This window comes from Phycodurus eques, chromosome 15, assembly GCF_024500275.1.
Source record: "Phycodurus eques isolate BA_2022a chromosome 15, UOR_Pequ_1.1, whole genome shotgun sequence".
NCBI lineage: Eukaryota > Metazoa > Chordata > Actinopteri > Syngnathiformes > Syngnathidae > Phycodurus > Phycodurus eques.
In genome coordinates, this window is record NC_084539.1 from 972,501 (window position 1) to 996,500 (window position 24,000).

A 24,000-nucleotide genomic window follows, 5' to 3' on the forward strand; every position below is an offset into this window, starting at 1 on the left:
TTTTTGTAAATCTTCACAAGGTTTTCACACACTGTTCCTGGTATTTTGGCCCATTCCTCCATGCAGATCTCCTCGAGAGCAGTGATGTTTTGGAGTTGTCGCTGGGCAACAAGACTTTCAACTCCCTCGAAGATTTTCTCTGGAGTTGAGATCTGGAGAATGGCTAGACCACTCCAGAACCTTCAAATGTTCCACTCCTTTGGGCGGTGTGTTTGGGATCATTGTCATGTCGAAAGACCCAGCCACGTTTCATCTTCAATCCCCTTGCTGATGGAAGGTATTCACTTAAAATCTCAAGATACATTCAGAAAGCTCAATTGGGTTTAAGTCAGGGCTCTGGCTGGTCCATTCAAGAACAGTCACTGAGTTGTTCTAAAGCCACTCCTTATTAAGGTTCTAAAGCCACTCCGTTATTTTAGCTGTGTGCTTCGGGTCATTGTCTTGTTGGAAGGTGAACCTTCGGCCCAGTCTGAGGTGCTGAGCATTCTGGAGGCAGGATATCCCTGTACTTGGCCGCATTCATCTTTCCTTTGATTGCAACCAGTCGTCCTGTCCCTGCAGTTCCCCACAGCATGATGCTGCCGCCAACCATGCTTCACTGTCTTGGACAGGTGATGATACCGATTAGAATTAAGGCCAAAAAGTTCTATCTTGGTCTCATCAGACCAGAGAATCTCATTTCTCACCATCTTGGAGACCTTCAGGTTTTTTTTTTTTTTTAGCAAACTCCATGCGGGCTTTCATGTATCTTGCACTGAGGAGAAGGCCACTCTGCTATAAAGCCCTGAGTGGTGGAGGGCTGCAGTGATGATTGACTTTCTAGAACTTTCTCCCATCTCCCGACTGAATCTCTGGAGCTCAGCCACAGTGATCTTTGGGTTCTTCTTTACTTCTCTCACCAAGGCTCTTCTCCCCTAATTGCTTAGTTAGGCCTCTCATCTTTTTTAGTGGGAGAACTTGCACAATTGGTGGTTGACTAAACACTTTTTTTTTTTTTGCCGCACTGTATTTACGAGTGAAATGCAAGTTATCAACTAATGTGGGATTAATCTTCCGTCATTGCGTTTGTGCCAAATATGCAAAGATTAAATCGGAACAATGCATCTCATATCGTAACATTATATTGCAAAACAAGTTATGTGTACTGAAAAAAACCCACGGTCGTTCACGCCACCACCAGCTATCATAATGTTTGACAACTGCATAAAAAAAACACGCAAGTGTCTCCTGACTGTGATGCAGATGTGCTAACACCATACTAATACATACTAATATCAGTGATTATGTATACAAACATTTATCATGAGAAGCTCGCCGATTGATCCATGCTGCGAGGTGGTGCCTTGCAATCATTTCATCGGGCGACTTGCGTGATAATTATTACAAACCACTTCTTACAGCAGGGGGGGAAAAAAACATGAATAAAGCTGAATTTATTGAATGCTAAGAAGAGGCTTCAAAAAAAAAAAAAAAAAAAAAAACAGCTGACATTCTAGGAAGTATCCATAGTTTGCACATTTTCCTCCATCACATCCAGGTTGAAGGGCGTCACCAGCTTTGTCAAGACACTAGTGGTTCCCCTTTTGTACTTGTAGTCACCAGTTCTAAATGGGGGGGGGGGGGGGGGGGAGAGAAAGAAGCATATTACCAAATATAAAGTGATGTCTCAAAACACAAGCAAACATTGAAACATCTTATCAGAACTAGCATAAACCATTTGGTGCACAACAAATTTGGGATTTTTTTTATTCTCCCCCCCCCCCCCACACACATTTCCAGATTTATAACTGATGCCTCCTGAAGACAATTATATTTTGCAGGACAGAAAAAGAGTTACTGAAGACTGTGAAACTTCAGCAGAAACTGGAAATGTGGACATTTCAAGTGAGAATGAGGGGGGGGTGGGAAGTGTGCAGGAGCACGGTTTTTGCTAGAGGCTTTTAGCTTTTTGGATGCACAATCCCCTTTGTGTTACCTGCAACAGCAATCGCCCTGACGGGTAAAGCTGGAGTAGCAAATGTTATAACGACCTTCTGTAAAAACTTAATTTGTGTGATTTAAAGTAAAAAAAAATAATAATGATCCAGCCAACTATTGTGAGAAAAACTACTGCAAATATACAACGCAAACAAAAGGTTTGACCACAGTCAACGTTTAAAGGCAATGACACCAAATAAGGAAATTAAGGTGTGAATGTGAGCGCGAATGGTTGTTTGTTTCTATGTGCCCTGCGATTGGCTGGCGACCAGTTCAGGGTGTACCCCGCCTCTCGCCCAAAGATAGCTGGGATAAGCGGTACCGAAAATGGATGGCACCAAACAGCAGTTCAGAGTACCCACCCCTTTTGGAGTCCTTGGAGGGGGTGCTGGAGAGCGCTCCCGCCAGGGACTCCATTGTTCTGTTGGGGGACTTCAACGCTCACGTGGGCAATGACAGTGAGACCTGGAAGGGCGTGATTGGGAGGAACGGCCCCCCCGATCAAAACCAGAGCGGTGTTCTGTTATTGGACTTCTGTGCTCACCATGGATTATCCATAACGAATACCATTGTTCAAGCATAAGGGTGTCCACACGTGCACTTGTCACCAGGACACCCTAGGTCGCAGTTCGATGATCGACTTTGTGGTCGTGTCATCGGACTTGCGGCCGCATGTCTTTGACACTCGGGTGAAGAGAGGGGCGGAGCTGTCAACTGATCACCACCTGGTGGTGAGTTGGCTCCGATGGTGGGGGAAGATGCCGGTCCGACCTGGGAAGCCCAAACGTCAATACGTTAGGGTCTGCTGGTAACATCTGGCAGAATCCCGTCAGGAGGAGTTTCAACTCCCACCTCCGACAGAACTTTGCTCATGTTCCGGGGGAGGCGGGGAACATCGAGTCCGAGTGGACCATGTTCCGCGCCTCCCTTGCTGAGGCGGCCGACCGGAGCTGTGGCCGTAAGGTGGTCGGTGCCTGTCGTGGCGGAAATCCCCGAACCCGTTGCCGCCAAGCTGAAGGAGTCCTATCGGGCCTTTTTGGGCCTGTGGGACTCCGGAGGCAGCTGATGGGTACCGCCTGGCCAAGCGGAATGCAGCTCTGGTGGTCGTTGAAGCAAAAACTCGGGTATGGGAGGAGTTCGGTGAGGCCATGGAGAAAGACTTCCGGACGGCTTCGAGGAAATTCTGGTCCACCATCCGACGTCTCAGGAGAGGAAAGCAGTGCACCATCAACACTGTGTATAGTGGGGATGGGGCGCTGCTGACCTCGACTCGGGACGTTGTGAGTCGGTGGGGAGAATATTTCGAAGGCCTCCTCAATTCCACCGACACGCCTTCCCATGAGGAAGCAGAGTGTGGGTTCTCTGAGGCGGGCTCTCCTATCTCTGGGGTTGAGGTCACAGAGGTGGTTAAAAAGCTCCTCATGGATGAGATTCGCCCGGAGTTCCTCAAGGCTCTGGATGTTGTGGGGCTGTCCTGGTTGACACGCCTCTGCAACATCGCGAGGACATCGGGGACAGTGCCTCTGAATTGGCAGACTGGGGTGGTGGTGCCCCCTTTTTATGAAGGGGGACCAGAGGGTGTGTTCCAACTACAGGGGGAATCACACTGCTCAGCCTCCCTGGTAAGGTCTATTCAGGGGTGCTGGAGAGGAGGGTCCGTCGGGAAGTCGAATCTCAGATTCAGGAGGAGCAGTGTGGTTTTCGTCCTGGCCGTGGAACAGTGGACCAGCTCTACACCCTCGGCAGGGTGCTCGAGGGTGTAGAGCTTTTTTCTAGGCACAGCCGAGGCGTAGAGGGGGTCCGGTTTGGTGGCCTCAGTATTGCATCTCTGCTTTTTGCTGATGATGTGGTTCTGTTGGCTTCATCAAGCAGTGAGCTCCAACTCTCACTGGAGCAGTTCTCAGCCGAGTGTGAAGCGGCTGGGATGAGAATCAGCACCTCCAAATCTGAGACCATGGTCCTCAGTCGGAAAAGGGTGGCATGCCCTCTCCGGGTCGGGGATGAGATCCTGCCCCAAGTGGAGGAGTTCAAGTATCTTGGGGTCTTGTTCACGAGTGAGGGAAGAATGGAACGGGAGATCGACATGCGGATCAGACGTGCAGCGTCTGCAGTGATGCGGATTTTGTATCGGTCCGTTGTGGTAAACAAGGAGCTAAGCCGAAAGGCAAAGCTCTCGATTTACCGGTCGATCTACGTTCCTACCCTCACCTATGGCCACGAGCTGTGGGTCGTGACCGAAAGAACAAGATCCCGGATACAAGCGGCCGAAATGGGTTTCCTCCGCAGGATTTTACTTTATCTCTCCCTTGGAGATCGGGTGAGAAGCTCGGTCATCCAGGAGGATCTCATAGTAGAGTCGCTGCTCCTCCGCATTGAGAGGAGCCAGATGAGGTGGCTGGGGCATCTGATTCGAATGCCTCCCGGACGCCTCCCCGGTGAGGTGTTCCGGGCACGTCCCACCGGGAGGAGACCCCGGGGACGACCCAGGACACGCCGGAGAGACTACGTCCTTCGGCTGGCCCGGGAACGCCTCGGGATCCCCCCCGGAAGAGCTGGATGAAGTGGCTGGTGAGAGGGAAGTCTGGGCGTCCCCGCTAAAGCTACTGCCCCCGCGACCCGACCTGGATAAGCGGTAGAAAATGGATGGATGGATGAAAATGGATGGATGGATGTTTTTCTCTCAGAAGTGCCTCAATCCTCCCGCTGTTTGGCTGTTGTCTGGCTTCTGGCCGTGACACACGTGCAGTCGTGGTAACCAGTCTTTCTGACAACGCACGTGCACACTAGTGATCATCTGCGACAGCTCGATATACCTGGAAGAACTATGGCTAACTGGTGTAATTGTTAGCAACAGAGCCCGTAAACTTGAGCATTTCACCAAAACCACTAAAGCGCCGGGCTACCAATGATACTTCCATTCGCCTTAGATAGTTTGTGTGTTTGATGTAACATTACAACCACAGATATGAATAGAACATTGCTAGAGTGCATCCGGAAAGTATTTACAGCGTTTCACTTTTTTCACATTTTGCTGTTACAGCCTCCTTCCAAAATAGAATAAATTATCTTCACTGTGTGTTTTAGCAGGCTGTCTTTGCCAGGTGCCTACGTAGTGGTCACACTGGTGGGTGCAGCATTCCCTTGTGGATGTTTTTCAGTGGGAAAAAATTGCGATGCTAGTCAGGAAAGGATTGAGGGAAAGATGCACGCAGCAAGGTACAGAAAGATCCTGGATAAAAACCTGCTTTAGGGTGCTCAGGACCTCAGACTGAGGTGAAGGTTTACCTTCCAACAGGACGACACTAAGCACATAGCCAAGACAATAAAGGGGTGGCTTCAGGACAACTCAGGTAGTTTATTTTTTAGTTTACTCCCCCAGCCCACCCCCCAACGCCAAAGCCTGTGCTCTTAATACAGAATGTTTGAAAACAGAAACCCCAAAACTTAACTATGAAAGGTTATTCCCAGTGCCCTTGTTGTGATTATACATGATTGTGCATTGTAAACATTTACATCTTAAAATGTTAAAGGTCGGAGAAGTAGCCTTCATTTTAATTTGCACTATCATACAGTGGGGCAAAAGAATATTTAGTCAGCCACCAATTGCAAAAAAAAAAAAAAAAAAATGCAGTCTCCCATGTAAAAAAGATGAGAGAGGCCTGTAATTTTCATCATAGGTATACCTCAACTATGAGGAAAAAAATAAGAAAAAAAAAAAAAAAAAAATCCAGAAAATCACTGTCTGATTTTTAAAGAATTTATTCGCAAATTATGGTGTAAAATAAGTATTTGGTGGCAATTTAAATATGATCCGATTAGTCGACTAATTGCAAAAATAATCGGTGACTAGTCGACTCAAAATAATAGTTTGTGGCAGCAGCCTTAGAAAATAGAAATAATTTTGGTCATCCTAAAACAGGAAACGTTTAGTCTGATTTCATGTCAGAGTGAAGGGAAAAAAAAAAAAAAAAAAAAAAAAAAAGGTGCATGCCTCTTTTTATAAACTGTATTTAAACTTCGGGTTTCAACTGTACACAACCATCATGTGTTTGTTAATTTCCTGGCCTGTCCTTTCATTTGCACTTTGTTTTCTACAGGTCTTTAAGTACTGCATAGGCACTCCCACTGCACACTGGTGTAGCACTGCCTGGCTCACGAGCCCTGTCCTGTCCCATCTTGCACAGTCCTATTTGATTCTCGTTGTGTCCCTTCCTCACAGGGTGCGGCACTCCCGCCCCAGCCCACACAATATACTGTACGTAGAACTCAACTCCTCTGTAAGATCGTAGTTAAATCTTGTGTTCAATTGTTTTTAAATGTCTAAAAATGTTCAAAATTTATTATTTTATCCAAAGTATTCCAATGAGTATTCTTACAAATTTTGAATCAAATAAATTAATAACTAAAGGAAAATGTCAGCTATTATGCACTCTTTTCGAGTTATTTCAAAGTTTGTGCCGTGGTATCGTTTCAGTATCAGCACTTGGTTTCAGTATAAAGTACGAGGTGCTTTATGCCGACGTCACAATTTAAAGAAATGTTTTCCCTCCAACATTTGGGAGGAAGCTAACTTGAACAAAAGGCACACAACTACAGCTAAAATGATTTTGTTCTGACCTGGAACCTTTCTTGTTGGGTTCATCATGGGGTCGGATGTAGTTCACCTTCTCGTTGGTAATCACACATAGATCTATGTTACTGCCAGAACCGAGATCATTGAATATTCCTGCAGCGATGGCATCACGCACAAGCAACTTGGCATCCTCTTCCTATTTAATAAATGCAGTTGATCAATAATATACACATAAAAAGTATATTTGCTCGTTTGATTGGTGTAATCAACATTTGATTGCCTTACTTCCATGCCAGGTTTGTATCGGTCTTCAAACACTGCCATTGCAGCCAGGGATCCAGATCCTTGAAAAAATAAAAATATGCTGTTTAAATGCATGAGAGGCTTTGAATGGCATAGACAATTTTTTTAGGGAATATTACAAAAACTATGGCGATATAGAAATACTGCACATTGGCCTTTCAGAGTAATTGCAATTTTCAATATTTAACATTTGTGAACAAAATGCTCTTGGGTTGCATGTCATCAGCTGCTACACTTCACCTTGCACAGCCCGCTTGTTGTTGTTGATGGTGAAATGTTTATTTCCACATTGGGTTGTCACGATATTTCGTGCGAATTTTAAATATTGTGCCTTGGTTGGGTGTTGCCCCTTTTGTAGCCACACTACAGCCATACTATAGACAAATGTTTACGGGACAGAACAGACCGTTCCTCCGGGGGAGACTCATCTCAATCTACGGTGGGTACGGAAAGCATGCAGACCCCCCTTAAATTTTTCACTCTGTTATTATATTGCATCCATTTGCTAAAATAATTTTAAGTAAATTTTTGTCCCTCATTAAATGTACACAGCAGTACACACAGCACCCCATATTGACATTTTTGCAGATCTATTAAAAAAGAAAAACTAATATCACACAGCCATAAGTATTCAGACCCTTTGCTCAGTATTTAGTAGAAGCCCCCTTTTGAGCTAATACAGCCATGAGTCTTTTTGGGAATTATGCAGTTTTTCACACCTGCATTTGGGGATCCTCTGCCATTTCTCCTCGCAGATCCTCTCCAGTTCTGTCAGGTTGGATGGTGAACGTTGGTGGACAGCCATTTTCAGGTCACTCCAGTGATGCTCAATTGGGTTTAAGTCAGGGCTCTGGCTAGGCCTTTCAAGAACCGTCACGGAGTTGTTCTGAAGCCACTCCGTTATTTTAACTGTGTGCTTAGGATCATCGTCTTGCTGGAAGGTGAACCTTCGGCCCAGTCTGAGGTCTTGAGCACTCTGGAGGAGGTTTTCGTCCAGGATATCCCTGTACTTGGCCGCATTCATCTTTCCTTCAATTGCAACCAGTTGTCCAGTCCCTGCCGCTGAAAAACACCCCACAGCATGATCCTCCCACCACCATGCTTCACTGTTGGGACTTTATTGGACAGGTGATGAGCAGTGCCTGGTTTTCTCCACGTATACCGCTTAGAATTAAGGCCAAACAGTTATCGCGGTCTCATCAGACCAGAGAATTTTATTTCTCACCATATTGGAGTCCTTCCAGTGTTTTTTAGCAAACTCCATCGGGGCTTTCATGTGTCTTGCACTGAGGAGAGGCTCCGTCATTCTGCCATAAAGCCCCGCCTGGTGGAGGGCTGCAGTGATGGTCGACTTCCTCCCATATCCCGATTGCATCTCTGGAACTCAGCCACAGTTATTCTTTTTACCTCTCTCACCAAGGAACCTCTCCCCCGATTGCTCAGTTTGGCCGATCGGCCAGCTCTAGGAAGGGTTCTGGTCGTCCCAATATTTTTCCATTTAATGATTATGGAGACCACTGTGCTCATAGGAACCTTAAGTGCAGCAGAAATCTTTTTGTAACCTTGGCCAGAGCTGAGCTCTTCAGGCAGTTCCTTTGACCTCATGATTCTCATTTGCTCTGACATGCACCGTGAGCTGTAAGGTCTTATATAGACCGGTGTCTGGCGTTCCTAATCACGTGCAATCAGTATAATCAAACACAGCTGCACTCCAATAAAAGTGTAGAACCATCTCAAGGATGATCAGAAGAAATGGACAGCACCAGAGTTAAATATGAGTGTCACAGCCAAGGGTCTGAATACTTATGGCTGTGTGATACTTCAGTTTTTCTTTTTTAATCTGCAAACATTTCAACAATTGTTTTTTTCTGTCAATATGGGGTGCTGTGTGTTAAAAAAACTGGGGGAAAAAATGATCCTAAATGGTTTTAGCAAATGGCTGCAATAGAACAAAGAGTGAAAAATCTCAGGGGCCTGAATACTTTCCGTGCCCACTGTAACTGGTCTAAAGGATCTTCTACCAGTCTGTGGTGGCCAGCGCACTCTTTGCTGTGGTGTGGTGGCAGGCTCAATAAAGTGGTTAGGAGGACGCCCTCTGTCTGTGGTTGTCAACAGCTGGACAACTTTACACTTTGACTGAGAGAAGGACGAAGGACATATTCTTGGACAACTCTCTCACACCCTCTCCACGATGAGCTGCGGTAGATGGGCAGCTCATTTAGCCAGTGCACCATAGCACCCCAGAACAGAAGTGAGCGCTACAAGAACTTTGTGACCACCACCATCTAGGGGTTGAACAACCACAAATTTTCTTTAGTCTTCGCAAATGTGTGTAGTCTACTTGCTGTCCGCGACTTCGCGGCCGCACTTTTGCCTTCCTCCTCCAAATACAAGCTCAGACTCTATACCCAGTTGCTCTGGCCCGACCCCAGACACACTCATCTAATCACATTCAGACATGCTCATCGAACACATTCAGGGGAGGGCTAGGGGGGAAAAAAAAAAAAAAAAAAAAAAAAAGGAATAACTCGACTCGAATAAGTCCACTACAAAAATAGGTCGACAACATTTCTGCCTCGAACCTCCATCTGAACCATATTTGCGCCACTGTCCATGTTTTCCACACAGACATTTCTTGCAGACGCACTACGTGTTGTAATAATGGCGGCCAGTGAAGAAGACAAGGGTGTTGAAAGTGTGGTATACCAAATAAACTACAATAAGATTAATAAAATACAAAATAAAAATTGATTCTACAATTCTTATGTTCATGTGTTGGAGTTCGAGCTGATCATTATTTCTTGTGTTTGTGCACCACCTAGTGGCTGCATGGCTGATGATAGTTGTGCGCTTAAATTTTTTTTTTGTGCACTCACTGATTTAGGGTGTAGTGGGATTTTGTTAAGGAGATATTAGGACATTGAGCTTCCCCAAAACAGAGAGGAAAGGAAGTTTTCAACTTCTAAGAAGGATTGGGCTAAATTATCCAAGAATATAACCACTAACACAACTTCAGAGTTTGTATCAGTTGTAGGTGTTCATCATAGGGCTGGGCAATATGGCATAAAAAAAAAATATATATATATATATATTTTTTTTTATACCAGCCGATCTAGATTATTATCACATATTTTTATATTGTTTTCAAACTTTTTAAAATAGCCAGTTTTAAAGCATCTGTACTGAAAACTAAAGAAGCTACAGAGTAGCTCAACATTTTAAGAAATGCCTTTGAACAACACTCCTCAGAGTCAATATTTAAAATAGAAAACCCAACATGGTATTAGCGGACTACGCAAATAAGGCAAATAAAATGACAACTTTCTTCTTTTTTCCACTCAACAGTGTAACGAATGTACAAAAATATAACAACAGTGCACTAGTTTGAAGTCCTGAGTATTTTTGGGAGGTATATAAGATACCTTTCCCATGAGCTCACCACCCGAGGGAGGGGCCATAGGGGTCGGATACAGGGTTCAGAGCGTGGATAAAAAAGTAGCGGCTTATAGTCCGGAAAATACGGTAATCAGCATTAGAACGTGGGTTGGTTCTCTTTTGCTAAAATAAACTTCAAACACCACAGTCACTTTGAAACTAAAATGTTTTACTTTTGTAACACCTCAAACAAAAACAATATAATATATTGATGGCAAAATATTCTTTATATGCAACTAAGAAACACGCTGTGAGCAACGCTGACTCCCCACATCGTGCGGCTTTTTATGGCACTTGCCATTAACTTCATCAATCTTTTTTCACATTTGTGACATGCACTTTCAACCAACTACCGCAACACATACTTTGTTTATACCATACAAAATATATACTCTGTTCAAGTGTCAGGTGTCTCAATTTGTCCGACTTCCGTGTTGCCATTTCTCTCCCTCATAATTGACATGACAAGCCGAGAATCACTTCCTTGTATGTTTCTTCTACGCAGAAGCTACAATCTCAAACCCAAAGCAATGCTGCCCTCTACTGACATCGGTTCCTCAAAAATTATCTACAGGCTTGAGCATCACATACAACATGAGGCGAGACCCACAGCTCTCTCAACACACCTGCCTGTTAAAAAAAAAAAAAGTACTGCGGAAATATATTTGATGGCAGTAAATGTTTGGATTCCAGTTGATGAAAATAAACATCCACAGCAGTGAAGGGGTTAAAGGTCCCGTATTTTACCAGACCAACTTCTTCTAGTATTTGAGATACGTTGGCTCTATGATGCCTCAGTAAACATATGAAATATGAATTAAAATCATCCACACATTCCTGAGTATCTATGTCACGAGCGAAGATCTCCGGCCACCTCTCCTCTCCGAGCCAATGCTTGCAACATAAACGAGTGCTCTCACAAGTGGGTCTCCTACACGGAGGCAGCCAATCAGAAGAAAGGAGGCAGTCTTAGCCAAATATGGACAAAGCGGCTACAAAACTGGGTCAAACAGAAGTAGCTGTCAGAGGGGCCTTTTAGATACCGCATAGCCACGCCCACCGCACACCGACGGACCTTTCTGAACACTTATGACAAAACCAAGGTGTTTTTTTTTTTTTTTTTTTTTTTTAAATGAAATTGACACTTATACTAAGTATATGTTAGCGAGTCATTCTATGGAGCCCTTTAAAAATGAAGAACATTTAAAAAATCTAATCTTTTCCACCCAATACTGATCAGCTACAAATTATGTGATCGGCCCCGATTTACAAACATGTACTTGATACGGCATAAGTTATATTTCCTAAAAATATTTGATTTTGGCACAATGTAACAATTAATTAGCCAGTGAAATAGGATAAGCACCTGAAAAAGGGACACATTTTGGGACAAAGTTTGTTTCTGTTGTGGTTGTTAAAACTGACCCATAGTGACATATGGAAGCATGTCCGTAGAGCCATGAGGGTAGATGCTGTAAAGATGAGGACCGTTACAGTCCACTCCACCAAGAACCAGAGCGGCACCAATGTAGCCCTGATACCTGAATTTAAAAAAGGATTTTAAATAAAATAAAATAAAATATCCGTTTACATAAATTTGTATCATTCCTCGGTCTCAATTAAAACCAGAGTTGAGTATATTGTATATTGATATAGCCCATGGAGTGTACCTGAAAAGCATTTGCTTGAACATGCGGTTAGCAGTGGCCACACGTGGTAGTCTGCCCGTGGAGAGGGCGTGCAGCTCCAGATTGGAGGAGATGATCTGAGTGGTCATTTCTGTGTCTGCAGCCGTTCCCGCTCCACAACAGCTGCATAATAAAGTCAGACAACAGGTTGACACTTCATCATAGATGTAACAGATCAAGAAAGGAAAAAAAAAATAAAATGTAAAAACTCACGTTGTGAGTTGTTTATTTAACTGCCAGCCCATTTGAAAAAGGCAGGTCATTCACTTTGCATAAACACAGCCATTCTTTTGACTCAGATGATGAGATTCAATGTAAAGTTTCTTAAAGGTCAGAGGACAACGATTTTAAAGATTTCTTGATAACTCTAGAACCCCTTTACAAACCACATCTTCCATTTCCAAGTGATTATATGGCAGATATAGAACAATTAAACCAATAAATATGATGCAGAATGCGCCTTCTTCTTTTTGCATCCCGCGCCTTCCTGTCGTCTCTTTCCGGCGCTGTGACGTCACACAAGCCAAACATCCTGTTCATTCGGCGTTGTGTGCTATTGTTCCATGCTGTTGTTCCCGTCCTAGTATATTTGTTGTCGTATAATTTAACGACGCCACGATGGTTTACTGTGTGGCATTTGGTTGTACAAATGGTTCAGGCAGCGGCAAGATGTTTTTTTTTTTTGGCTTTCCAAGCAAAGAAAGAATACGTGACCGGTGGATAGTGAAAGTCACTCGACAGGGGAAGAAACGTGGTCAGCTATGGGTGCCTAGCAAGCATTCCAAACTCTGTGCCGATCATTTCGAGCTGGCGTGTTTTGAGAATGCATTGGATACACAGGTGTAGTTAGGCAGAGGGTGAAGCCAGCTGCGGTGCCAACTATTTTTCCAACGGCCATTGGGACCTTCACCGCCAGCAAGAGAACTAAATCTCGCAGCCGCCACGATGCACGAGCGAAGCGGCGCAGACAAGAGGTGAGCATTTCCTTGTATATACCTACGACTCCATTATGGTTACGATGCACTGGGAAGTAGGGGAAAAAAAGACCCACACAGTACTTTTCAGTACTGTCGTCTGTACTTTTGCCTATATGACAAGCCAACAGAGACGGCAAAGACTTTGTGTGCAGCGTGTTATAACGCAACTCGAGCGAGGGGTACACTATATATAGGAATACTGCCTCCTATGTAAAAGCTTGTGCCATGTCACAGAAACATATGACTATAATACGTATAGTCGTGCTAAAAATATTTCAAGCCATGAGTGTATAAAAAGACATGCTTTTGACATACCGTCACATCGAGCCAGTGGCCACTCTCTTCTGTTGTACAGCTGCTACTTGGCTGCTCGTCGTCGTCACTGTCAGGTTCCACTGGGGGTGGTGGTCTCCCTTTTTAAGAAGGGGGATCAGCGGGTGTGCCCAAACTACAGGGGGAAATCACACTCCTCAACTTCTCTGGTAAGGTCTATTCAGGTGCTGGAGAGGAGAGTCCGTCGGGAAACCGAATCTCATATTCAGGAGGAGCAGTGTGGTTTTCGGCCTGGCCGTGGAACAGTGGACCAGCTCTTCACCCTCGGCAGGGTCCTTGAGGGTGCATGGGAGTTCGCTCAACCAGTCTACATGTGTTGTGTGGACTTGGAGAAGGCGTTCGACCGCGTCCTTCGGGGAGTCCTGTGGGGAGTGCTTCGGGAGTATGGGGTACCGAACCTCAGGAGGTTCGGTATATATCAGGATATGGGCTGTTTGGTCCCTGTACGACCGGAGTCAGAGTTTGGTCCGCATTGCTGGCAGTAAGTCGGACTCGCTTCCGGTGAGGGTTGGACTGCGCCAAGGCTGCCCTTTGTCACAGATTCTGTTCATAACTTTCACGGACAGAATTTCAAGGTGCAGCCGAGGCGTAGAGGGGGTCCTGTTTGGTGGCCTCAGTATTGCATTTCTGCTTTTTGCAGATGATGTGGTTCTGTTGGCTTCATCAAGCCGTGATCTCAAACTGTCATTGGAGCAGTTCGCAGCCGAGTGTGAAGCGGTGGGGATGAAAATTAGGGTGGAGTGACCTCTCCAGGTCGGGGATGAGATCCTGCCGCAAGTGGAGGAGCTCAAATATCTTGGGGTCATGTTCACAAGTGAGGGAAGAATGGAACGGGAGATGGACAGGTGGATCAGTGCAGCGTCTGCAGTGATGCGGACTTTGTATCGATCTGTTGTGGTAAAGAAGGAGCTAAGCCGAAAGGCGAAGCTCTCGATTTACCGGTCGATCGACGTTCCTACCATCACCTATGGTCACGCGCTGTGGGTCGTGACCGAAAGAAGAAGATCCCGGATACAAGCGGCCGAAATGAATTTCCTCCGCAGGGTGTCCGGGCTCTCCCTTAGAGATAGTGTGAGAAGCTCGGTCATCCGGGAGGCGCTCAGAGTAGAGCTGCTGCTCCTCTACATTGAGAGAAGCCAGATGAGGTAGCTCGGGCGGGCATCTGTTTAGGATGCCTCCTGGACGCCTCCCTCGTGAGGTGTTCTGGGCACGTCCCACCGCGAGGAGACCCGGGGACGATCCAGGACACGCTGGAGAGACTACATCTCTCGGCTTGCCTGGGAACGTCTCGGGGTCCCCTCGGAAGAGCTGGAGGAAGTGGCTTGGGGAGAGGGAAGTCTGGGCTTCCCTGCTAAAGCTATTGCCCACCGACCCGACCAAAGATAAGTGGAAGAAAATGAATGAATGAATGTATTCTGTTTTTATTTACGTTTAACACAACGTCCCAACTTCGTTGGAATTGGGGTTGTATTACATAACATAAACAATGCAAATATGAATTTTAATTGACCCCATAACATCTTTGTCATCTGACCTTTAAAGCCCAAACACAATCACTTACTAAATATTGGGTGAAATGTAGTGTATCTTGGAGCAGTTCTTGTCAGCCACTACCATGCCCTCAGTAGCTCTGGTGTCAGCTCCAAGGACAACACCATCCTTAACAGACAATGACAACATTTAGTAAAACCATCTTAAATTTACAGTGGTGGGGGTGGGGGGTATGCATGAAGCAAAAACAGGAGTGCACATAACTTTTGTGTCTTGTTCCAAAAGGAGAACCTGGAGTATTTGTTTGGCGCACTCCTCTCTTTTTTTGTGTGTGACTAAAACAAATTTGAGGTACGGCTTTTTAAGGTAGGAAGCCTAATTACCTCCAGACCTGTTCAATCAAGAAATCACGGAAATAGAACCTGTCTCACACAATGAGGTCAGCCAAAAGATCTGAAAAAGATGTAAAGACATAAAAAGGCCGTCCGTGCTCGAAAACTCTACAGTTACTGAATTAAAACAATTCCGCAAGGAAGAGTGGCCAAAATATCTCCACAAAGATATAAAAAGGTAATTATAGAAAACGCCCAACCAACCATTAGGTTTAGGAGGCAATTAATTTTTCACACAACCTGGTAGCTTTGAATAGTTCATAAATAAAATCACCATTTAAAAACTGCATTTTATGTTTACTTGGGTTAATTGTGTCTGACATTTACATTTCTTTGATTATCTTAAAAATGTAAGTGGCGAAACTATGGGAAAAAAAAAAAAAAAAAAAATTAGAATTTGAGAAGGGAGCAAATACTTTTTCATGACACTGTACAATGGTTTTTTTAGTCATTTTTCCACTCACCTTGTACACAACACCACAAATAGTAGTTCCAGTTTTACGAGCAGCAGGCAAATTACAGCCAACTTCATTCGCTTTTTCTTCCAGAAATACGTTTCTACAAACAAAACAAAAAATTCACTTAAAGCACAAGAAATTCAATAATTCAAAATGTACATTAGTGCTTAATTTTATCAAATTAATTGATTATTATTCAGGTATCAGATTAGAAATATTGAAACTTCCTAAATGTATTAATTATTGTATTAAGTATAATTATTTTAAGTTATATTATTATGTTATATATATATATATATATATAAAACACTTTAAACCGATTTGATCGGGCTGGTCGGTGTCGGACGATATTTAGCATTTTATGATGAACGGCTAATCGGCTTTAATGTCATAATTCGCCGATCCGATCAATGACGATCGGCTCCTGCAAAAGACATTAACTCCGCGTCGCCGCGTGCACAGTACATTTAAATCCAAAAGCTAGTGTCCCCCAGACCTGGACTGGTGTTGATACCTCATAGATTTTTTTTTTTTTAAATGTATTTTTAAAATCAGTGGTAGTGACAGTGAAATATGCATATTTCAGGGAACTTTTATTTTGAAATGCCACATCAGATTTGGATGGGACCACTTTTGTTGGAGACCTGGGGTGGTGTAGTGACCCCCAGAACTGTGGAGGCTGTCTTGACCGCAGTGATTTTTCGGTGTTACCGTAAACACGCGAGTTGTTTACGTGAGTTGGACCGTGTCGTAAAATCATTATCTTAAACGAAGTCGTAAATACAATCTTGAAATGTAATAAACGAACAGAAGTGAATTAAACAGAATTATAATTAAGATATTCATAACACATAGTGGGGTCAGAGTCTTTAGGGGAAAAAAAGTCTACAATCCGTGGGAAATTTTCAGGCCTGAATTTCAAACAAATAAGGCTAGGCGACCTCCGACGGGACAAGCCGAAAGTCGGAACAACTTTCAACTGTGGCCACTTTTTTTTTTTTTTTGGCTTTTGTTTATTAATTAACCCTCGCACTTCGTTTAAATAGATACTGAAACTGGTTTCCGGGTGGATGCTGGCCCTACCGCAGTAATGTCTTAAAAAGCCACCGAGGACAACCCGAGTACCATTTCCGTATACGATTTGAAACGGCTCCTGTATCTGAAAATGAAAAAAATATATATACAAACATATGTAAAAGAAACATCATTGTCGTAGTTCCATGATTCTGCTATCATTAGCTTTTCGGACAAGAATCTTGACGCTTGTCGTTCAGTCATGTTTCTGGTTGGCTGATTCCATGACCAACCCCGATGTACACGAAATATGTCTTGTTGGTATATTTATATAAAAAAAAAAAAATTAAAAAAAAAAGGCGAACCAAGTAACGTTCTTTGTTGCTAGCATATTTAGCACTGTCACTTAATGCGTATGAAAGACCTGAGTCATTCCATCGAAAACTAGACCATTACCGCGAGTAGAGATCATGGGAAAGGCCACACATGGACTAAGTGTTTCCGTAGTCTGTCATTACTGATGACGAGAAGTCGCTTCTCAGCGAAAAGCGGTTACCTTTTGCAGTTCTCAAAAGTGAATCCACCAAGGGTTGATAAACTTGCTTTCGACGCCGCCATCTTGTTGTTAGCAATGCGTCCTCTTCTTTTTTCTTTTGGTTTGTTTGGCGGTTGACAAACCGAGCGTTTAAAGTCAACTACCGCCACCTACCGGACTACAATGTGCAACAGGAGAAAGGCACGAAATAAAACTTAGTATGTAATAGTAATAATAATAAATGAAATTAAATAAAACATGTGGCCAAACCGATATACTAATTAATCTTGTTTATTTGAAATACATACCTACATATGATACCTTTGCACTGGTCCTACAGTGCGGTTTCCAACCTACCGCCCAGAGGCCATTTGCAGCCCTTACTTCATCGTGCCAATACCCCCAAGCTGCCAGAACGTCAAACTGGAAGTACCCCAACGGGGGTGGGGTGGAGCAAGGGCATTGAAGATGAAACGTGGCTGGGTCGTTCAACATGACAATGATCCCAAACACACCGCCCGGACAATGAAGGACTGGTTTTGCATTTCAAGGTCCTGGAGTGGCCTTAGCCAGTCTCCAGGTCTCAACCCCATAGAAAATCTTTGGTGTGTTTTTTGGACATACTTGGCAAATAAAGATGATTCTGATTGATAAAAGAACCGGGCAATAGAGGTTTGTACGGCCCGCAGGTTGAAAATGATGTCTGCAGGAAACAAAATTAAAATAAATAAATAAATCACCCAAAATACACATTTTCTGATGAAATAAATACCTGTATTTGATTTTCAGGCAGATTTTGGCCCGCCCACATTTTGGACACATCAGCCTGTCACAACCTGACACGTAACGAGCTTTAGCCAATGACATGACCTCATTCCACTCCCATGTATTTTCCAGTGTAATTTTTGCCTACATTGAAAGAGCAGGTAAAAAAAAATAATTCTGTATTTTTCCCGCTATTTAAGTTCATACACTTACAATTTACAAACACCAGACCATTACTTATATATTTGCATGTAGCAACAATTGTTCAGGGGGGGGGGGGGGGGGGGGGGGAAATTAAATTAAGATAGCCAATAATCTTTTAAAATATTTGAATTGTCAATATCACCTGTTCTTAATTAACTTATTTCAAGACCACGAGCTGTTAAATTGCTGGACTGGAATGAATTAATGAGCAAAGAACAGCCGGGAGAAGCGTCTCCACAGTCACCATTCGACTGAGGGCAATAACACCGTCATGGTGCTTTCGTTTTTATGAAACGGCGCCATTTATCCATCCGGGCGAGGACTACCGTGGCGCAGCAACTTTACACTTTAGGATTACAAGGAAAAGTTGGCCATCTTCCGCTCCTACTGCAGTAAAAAGATTGCCGACAAACAGGCAATCTAACCCTTTTAAGAGGAAGACGCTGCCTGAAGAAACGTTTCCAGCCGAAGTCATCGTTAAGGCCAATCAAAAGGGATGGATGGACGAGGAGAAAATGAGAGAGTGGCTGAGTGAGGTGTACGTAAAGAGACCGGATGTTTTTTTTTTTCTTTCTACGCGTCACCGTCCCGTTTGCATTCATGTGAAGGGTGATACTGAGATCTCGACTGCAGTAAATGGAGCAGGTCTGGCTCAAAAGCGGTGGTTTTAATGCGCAAGATGTCACGCAGGTGGGAGTCACTTCGTCTTGTCCTCACGCGGTTCTTATTCATGTTCATGACTGAGAATGTCTTCTCGCGCAAGTATGTCGAGCCAAAGAAGCTCGAGATTTTCTGAGCAAACGTACGAATCTCTTGGAACCCGTCTTTATCCAGCTGCTGGTAAAAGTTGACAAGAGGGAGTTGTTGGTACCGGCTGCGACACTCCGTGTCCCACTGCAGCTCAATGAGCTCCAACTGCAGGTGGGCTGGAACGTCAACCGAGATCCACGGAAACGGGAGAAGAAAAGAGCGTGATCTCCTTTTCGATAGTTGCAAAATCCCTGAAACGCTGCTGAAACCCCTCAGTCGGAGATGAGATGTTTGCGGCATATCTCCTCGTTTGCGCACTGGAAAACCGGTCATTATTTCTTGCAGAAGATTCATCAGACATTTCACTGTCCACTCCTCTCAAAAAAAAAAATCAGTAACTTCGCGGTGTCGGACGCGTCCGTGCTTTCGTTACAGGCTAATGCAAAAAATTCTAACTCCACTCCTTTTGCGTCCAACTGTCTCTTAATATCAGAAGAAACTTCTCCGATCCTTCGTGGCACAGCGCTACGAGCCAGGCAAACATTGGCGAACTGTTGCTTTTTCTCAGGACAAACGTTGTCCACCATTTTCATCACGCAGTCTTTCATAAATTCGGTTTGCAGTGCTTGGCAATCAGCGTTGCCACCTCATAGCTCGCCTTTGTTGCATTTCCATTCGACTCACTGGCTCTTGTGAAAAAGTGTTGCTGCGTTCGTTCCCAGTTAGCTTGTCATAATTAGCATGTTTCATCCTCTTTATATTGATCGCCTTGAACACGGCCACTGTCTCTTGGCAAATTAGGTAGATGCAGTTGTTCCTAAATTCAGTGAAACAATATTCAGACTTCCATTTGTCCTGGAAACGGCGGCCCTCGCTATCAACTTTCCTTTTCTTGCTTGCAGTTGCCATTTTAGAAATGGGCAAAAAAACTGCGCAAAACGGCCCAGCGAGAGTTCGGCCACGAGTTTACTGCCATCCTGTGGTGAAATATAAAATTGCGCGTGCGTTTTGTACTGCCGGGCCACATGTTATTGATTTTCTGACAGAGGCTTCGGGCCAGTGGAAATATGAACACGGGACGGACTTTGGGCATGGTCCGGGCTAAGGTATCTGCTTTGACTGTTGTCCGAGCTTTCGCGAAAGCCGGCATCATTGCTGAACAGCCCCCCCCCCGAACTCAGTTTTGCTGGTAGCACTTTCCATTAAATCGGTAGCCAAGAGGTAGCTTGCAGTTTGAAAAAGGTTGCTGACCCCTGTCTTGATCTACAAGTAACTCTTGAAATGAAGTGAAGCGAGCGGACCCTGTCAAATTGAGAGATGGACTTTTATTACATATGTGACACAAACTGAAATGCATAGAGGTATAACGTTTACTCAGTACTGACTCATTCTAATGTCACATTATTCAGAACTGCATGCCTCCCAAGTTCGTAACAAGGTCACTTTTAGATAAGAACAGCAGTTCATCATACATCCTGATGGAAAACAAGGTAATAAAGGCAGGGTGAGGGGCCTGAGTACTTGAGTAAATCTAAAGTGTACTGTGGCACTAATGCTGGATGTGTTATATATTGAGTACCCACAGAACCAGCTACAAGCAGAGCTGGGCTACATTTAGAGATATAAGAGACCTATAAGGGTGGACGGTGATTACTTAAGATACATATACATAGATGTGGTATTGAAAAATATTGAAAACAAGGAGGTGACCTATCCAGTATGGCGTACCAAAACTTGACTCGTTCGTTCTGGTATTAAGGCAAAGTTTACGAGCTTGTTGGAGAGTGGCGTTCGTGTTCTGGGAAAGAACAATACGAGCTAGATACATTTGTTGAATGAAACCGTTTAGTTAACGTGCAGCTACATGAGCTACAACAGCTACTATTATTTTATTTTATTTTTTTTAACATGACATACAGTAACTAATGAAAACCTACATCCACAAATAAAATCTTTCATTCCAGACCAATCCGTATATGCTTTAGGCACTTTGCCTGAAAGCCTAACGGAGTCTGTTGCAGAGTAGTTGAGGCATTAGAAATATTAACATCTTGAAAAAGGAAGACTCAAAAGTTAATAGCAAGAAAAACACAACAGCCCAAAACAACAAAGGGGGAAGAACGGGTCGAAAGTCATTATACTATTAAAGGGACACCTTCAATTAACGCATGCAATTCACTCCACTAAGGAATCCAAAAAAAAAAAAAAAAAAAATCAATCAAACTTACTATCACCCAATATTACAATATTGTTATCTAACTAGAGATTAATATCTGATTCGACTGGAAGGCACATCCATAAGGCTTTAAAAAAGGTGTTGCAAAGCATTCTAGATGCTTCTCTCCAAATATTGAAGGAAAGCAGCAAGTTGATTATTGAGGCTTCACAAACATTTAAACGGCTCCAGTAAATGTAATGAGCATGACCGTTCCATGTCACAACAAGGTGAAAGATGGTGCAAAAACTCTTTTCAAAGTTTAACATTATTAAACCGTTTTTTGAGAAACCGACATTTCCAGGTGAGAATCCGATTGGCGATACATGACATTTCCTGAACAAAAAAAAACCAACAACAACAAAAAAAAAAAAAAAAAAAAAAAAAAAAAAAAAAAAAAAAAAAAAAAAAAAAAAAAAAAAAAGCACGCGACACCCACATCACTTGAAATATCCGTATTTTGTCGTCATCTCAATACGATCTGCATTGAATACATGTGACTTTATTTATTTTTTCTTCGGTAATTTCTTAAAAACATACGTGCACAGTTTATAGTTGCGTTTGTGTGTATATATATATATATATATATATATATACACACACACACACACACACTTACAGTATATAGTGGTCTGCTAACAGACACATTCGATGGATGTGAGACTTGTTTCTAGTTTTTTTTTTTTTAAGAATAGAAGGTTAGGACACTCTGGTGGTTGCCGCGCACCAGAAGGATGGGCGGCAGGTCCTTCGACAACACCTCCAGCCAGGCCATGTACAGAGCACTTGACACTGCACCCTTCCTGGCCAATGGCAGGCTCCTGAAGAAGACAAAAAAAGATACATTCACGTTCATTTGGAAAACCCCTGTGCCATGTGCTATTAAAAAAAAAAAAAAAAAAAAAAAAACATTTGAATATCTCTATATGTGTAAGGATCGGATCTTTTTCATATCATTTGATCAATAAAAGAACAAATAAAGACATGGGCCACTGAATTTCCTATTGAACAGCAATTCCTTTTAATGATGTGAGTATTTGAATCAGACAGTTATTATCCATCAAGAGGTCCCTATTTGTTTATAAAGTTTTTTTTTTTTTTTCATAAAGTAAGATTTTGAAAGCATATAATGCCAAAATGTCTGTACCATTAGGTGTCCAAAATAATGTTGCATGATTTTGAACGTTTTCTGAAGATGCTCATTACATTTTTGGATATACAGTAAAGTGTACCTCTGCATACTCGTGCTTTGGTACCCACGGATTCACCTCCCTGCAGATCCCCCCCCAAATCTAAAATATATACATTTTTATTTTTGTTTTTTTTTGGGTGGTGGGGGGTGGAGACCAACCCCGAAAACGCTAAGTAGTTGGTTTATCCCCGCTCACTCAAGAATGCTTGAGTTTGCTATTTTAGAGGGCCACCACTTTTTGCTCTGTCAATAACTTAATTACTTAATTACAATAACTTCTTTAAAATAGGACTAAGCGTGGCTGTTTCAGCATGGGAGTATAAAACAAAGGCGGCATACAAAATTGGTGACTTAGAAGTGTCTTTCCTGTTATTGATCAAATGATATGAAAATGGCCCATCACCAATTTTGATTGACGCATTAGCCCCTTAGGATTTCAGTTCTAATCTACCCATACACAATTCCACACGACTCACCATACAAGCAGAGAGATCAAAAAGCGGCTTACATGACAATAAGGTTGGCTGTGTCGGAGTGCTCCTTCAGTAGCTCGTTGAGTCTGATCTGACGATTAGTCTGAAAAACAAAACATAGCAAATACGTTTGCTCAAGCTCATTAAAATCCATTTTCCAGAAGAAACTAAGCCCAAAGAAAATTGCAGAATTTAGACATAGCTCACTGTCAACCAGTCCACCCACCAAATTACCTTAAAACGAGTGAAAAAAACCCAAAAAACTGCCAATGGAACTAGTATAATTTGACTTGACAAGATTCTTATATGAGCTTGCTTGCTGAAAAAGTAGAAAATAAAGTCAAAACTAATGGTTTCATAAAAAAAAGTACAACATAAATCAACAATAAATGTGACAGCTAAATGAGGTATACGTTCCAAGAACCACTGTAAACAGACACAGAAACGACAACATTTAACATCACAATAATGAGGCTAATTATTGAGAAAAAAATAAATAATCCACATTGCATTGTGGGAAACGCGCGACTTGGCGTCACATATGCTTGTTTTCGTTAGCATTAGCAACTAGCTTTGTGCGCGCTCAGGCAAATAGTTACACTGCGGGCTGACCATGCGCTGTCTGGGATTCCCGTATATTGCGGTCTGTAGTGTTCTTAAGATTCAGTCTTGTACTGTAATTATTTTTTAATCCACTTTAGTTACCAATCCAACAGCACACAAACTAAACACTGGTGCCGTGTGAAGTTACTTTTCATGTCAAAATGATGAGTTCCGGTGCTTACCCTTCAAAATAAAAGGCTACAAGCTTAAAACAGGAAGTGAAGTTAAAACTTGCACATATAAACCATTTGACATGATGAAACAGTCCCAAGTAACTATTTTAACAATGCTATGTTTAACTTTTAGCTGAAACGTTAATTAATGAATATTAAGTCAATTGGGTTAGGTCCACACACATTGCCTTTTAAGTTTGATATCGATACTGGAACCCCGAGTCAAATGTTCATTTTATTCAATGCTGCGGACTGCTAGGAAAAATGGATGTTCATAATTTGGACACCCTGCATTTAAACCATGCAAACTTTTTTGACCCAGCCCCGTAAAAGAATCTGAATTGAGAATCGTTTGGAGCCGGAATGGAAATAAGGAACCAGAATCGCTCAAATTCAAACGATGCCCAACCCTAGAAATGACGCAGGGAAAAAGTATTGAACACACATAC

At 43.0% G+C, this 24,000-nt stretch overlaps 2 protein-coding genes and 1 long non-coding RNA gene across 5 annotated transcripts in view; 1 reads left to right on the plus strand and 2 right to left on the minus strand.

The window, feature by feature from the left end:
- The window catches only part of LOC133413672 (uncharacterized), a 7,471-nt gene extending 634 nt beyond the window's left edge, over window positions 1-6,837 (plus strand). The window contains exons 2-3 of the long non-coding RNA XR_009769905.1: window positions 67-277; window positions 6,075-6,837. This is a non-coding gene — a long non-coding RNA (uncharacterized LOC133413672). The remainder of the gene's footprint in view (window positions 1-66; window positions 278-6,074) is intronic.
- On the minus strand, window positions 1,407-17,286 carry psmb7 (proteasome 20S subunit beta 7). Its single transcript, XM_061698325.1, has 8 exons — window positions 17,198-17,286; window positions 15,634-15,727; window positions 14,848-14,945; window positions 11,959-12,099; window positions 11,714-11,829; window positions 6,836-6,894; window positions 6,595-6,746; window positions 1,407-1,604 (listed from the first exon to the last, which is right to left on the minus strand). The coding sequence occupies exons 1-8, from the start codon at window positions 17,257-17,259 to the stop codon at window positions 1,493-1,495; spliced, it is 834 nt and encodes a 277-aa protein (XP_061554309.1). The 5' UTR covers window positions 17,260-17,286; the 3' UTR covers window positions 1,407-1,492.
- A 2,914-nt stretch (window positions 17,287-20,200) lies between these two features.
- The window catches only part of slc12a2 (solute carrier family 12 member 2), a 108,088-nt gene continuing 104,288 nt past the window's right edge, over window positions 20,201-24,000 (minus strand). For all 3 annotated transcript variants that reach the window (XM_061698320.1, XM_061698319.1, XM_061698321.1), the window contains 2 exons: window positions 22,811-22,878; window positions 20,201-21,931 (listed from right to left, as the gene is read on the minus strand). In XM_061698320.1, coding sequence (XP_061554304.1) covers window positions 21,796-21,931; window positions 22,811-22,878 — 204 coding nt within the window. In that variant the 3' untranslated portion in view covers window positions 20,201-21,795. The remainder of the gene's footprint in view (window positions 21,932-22,810; window positions 22,879-24,000) is intronic.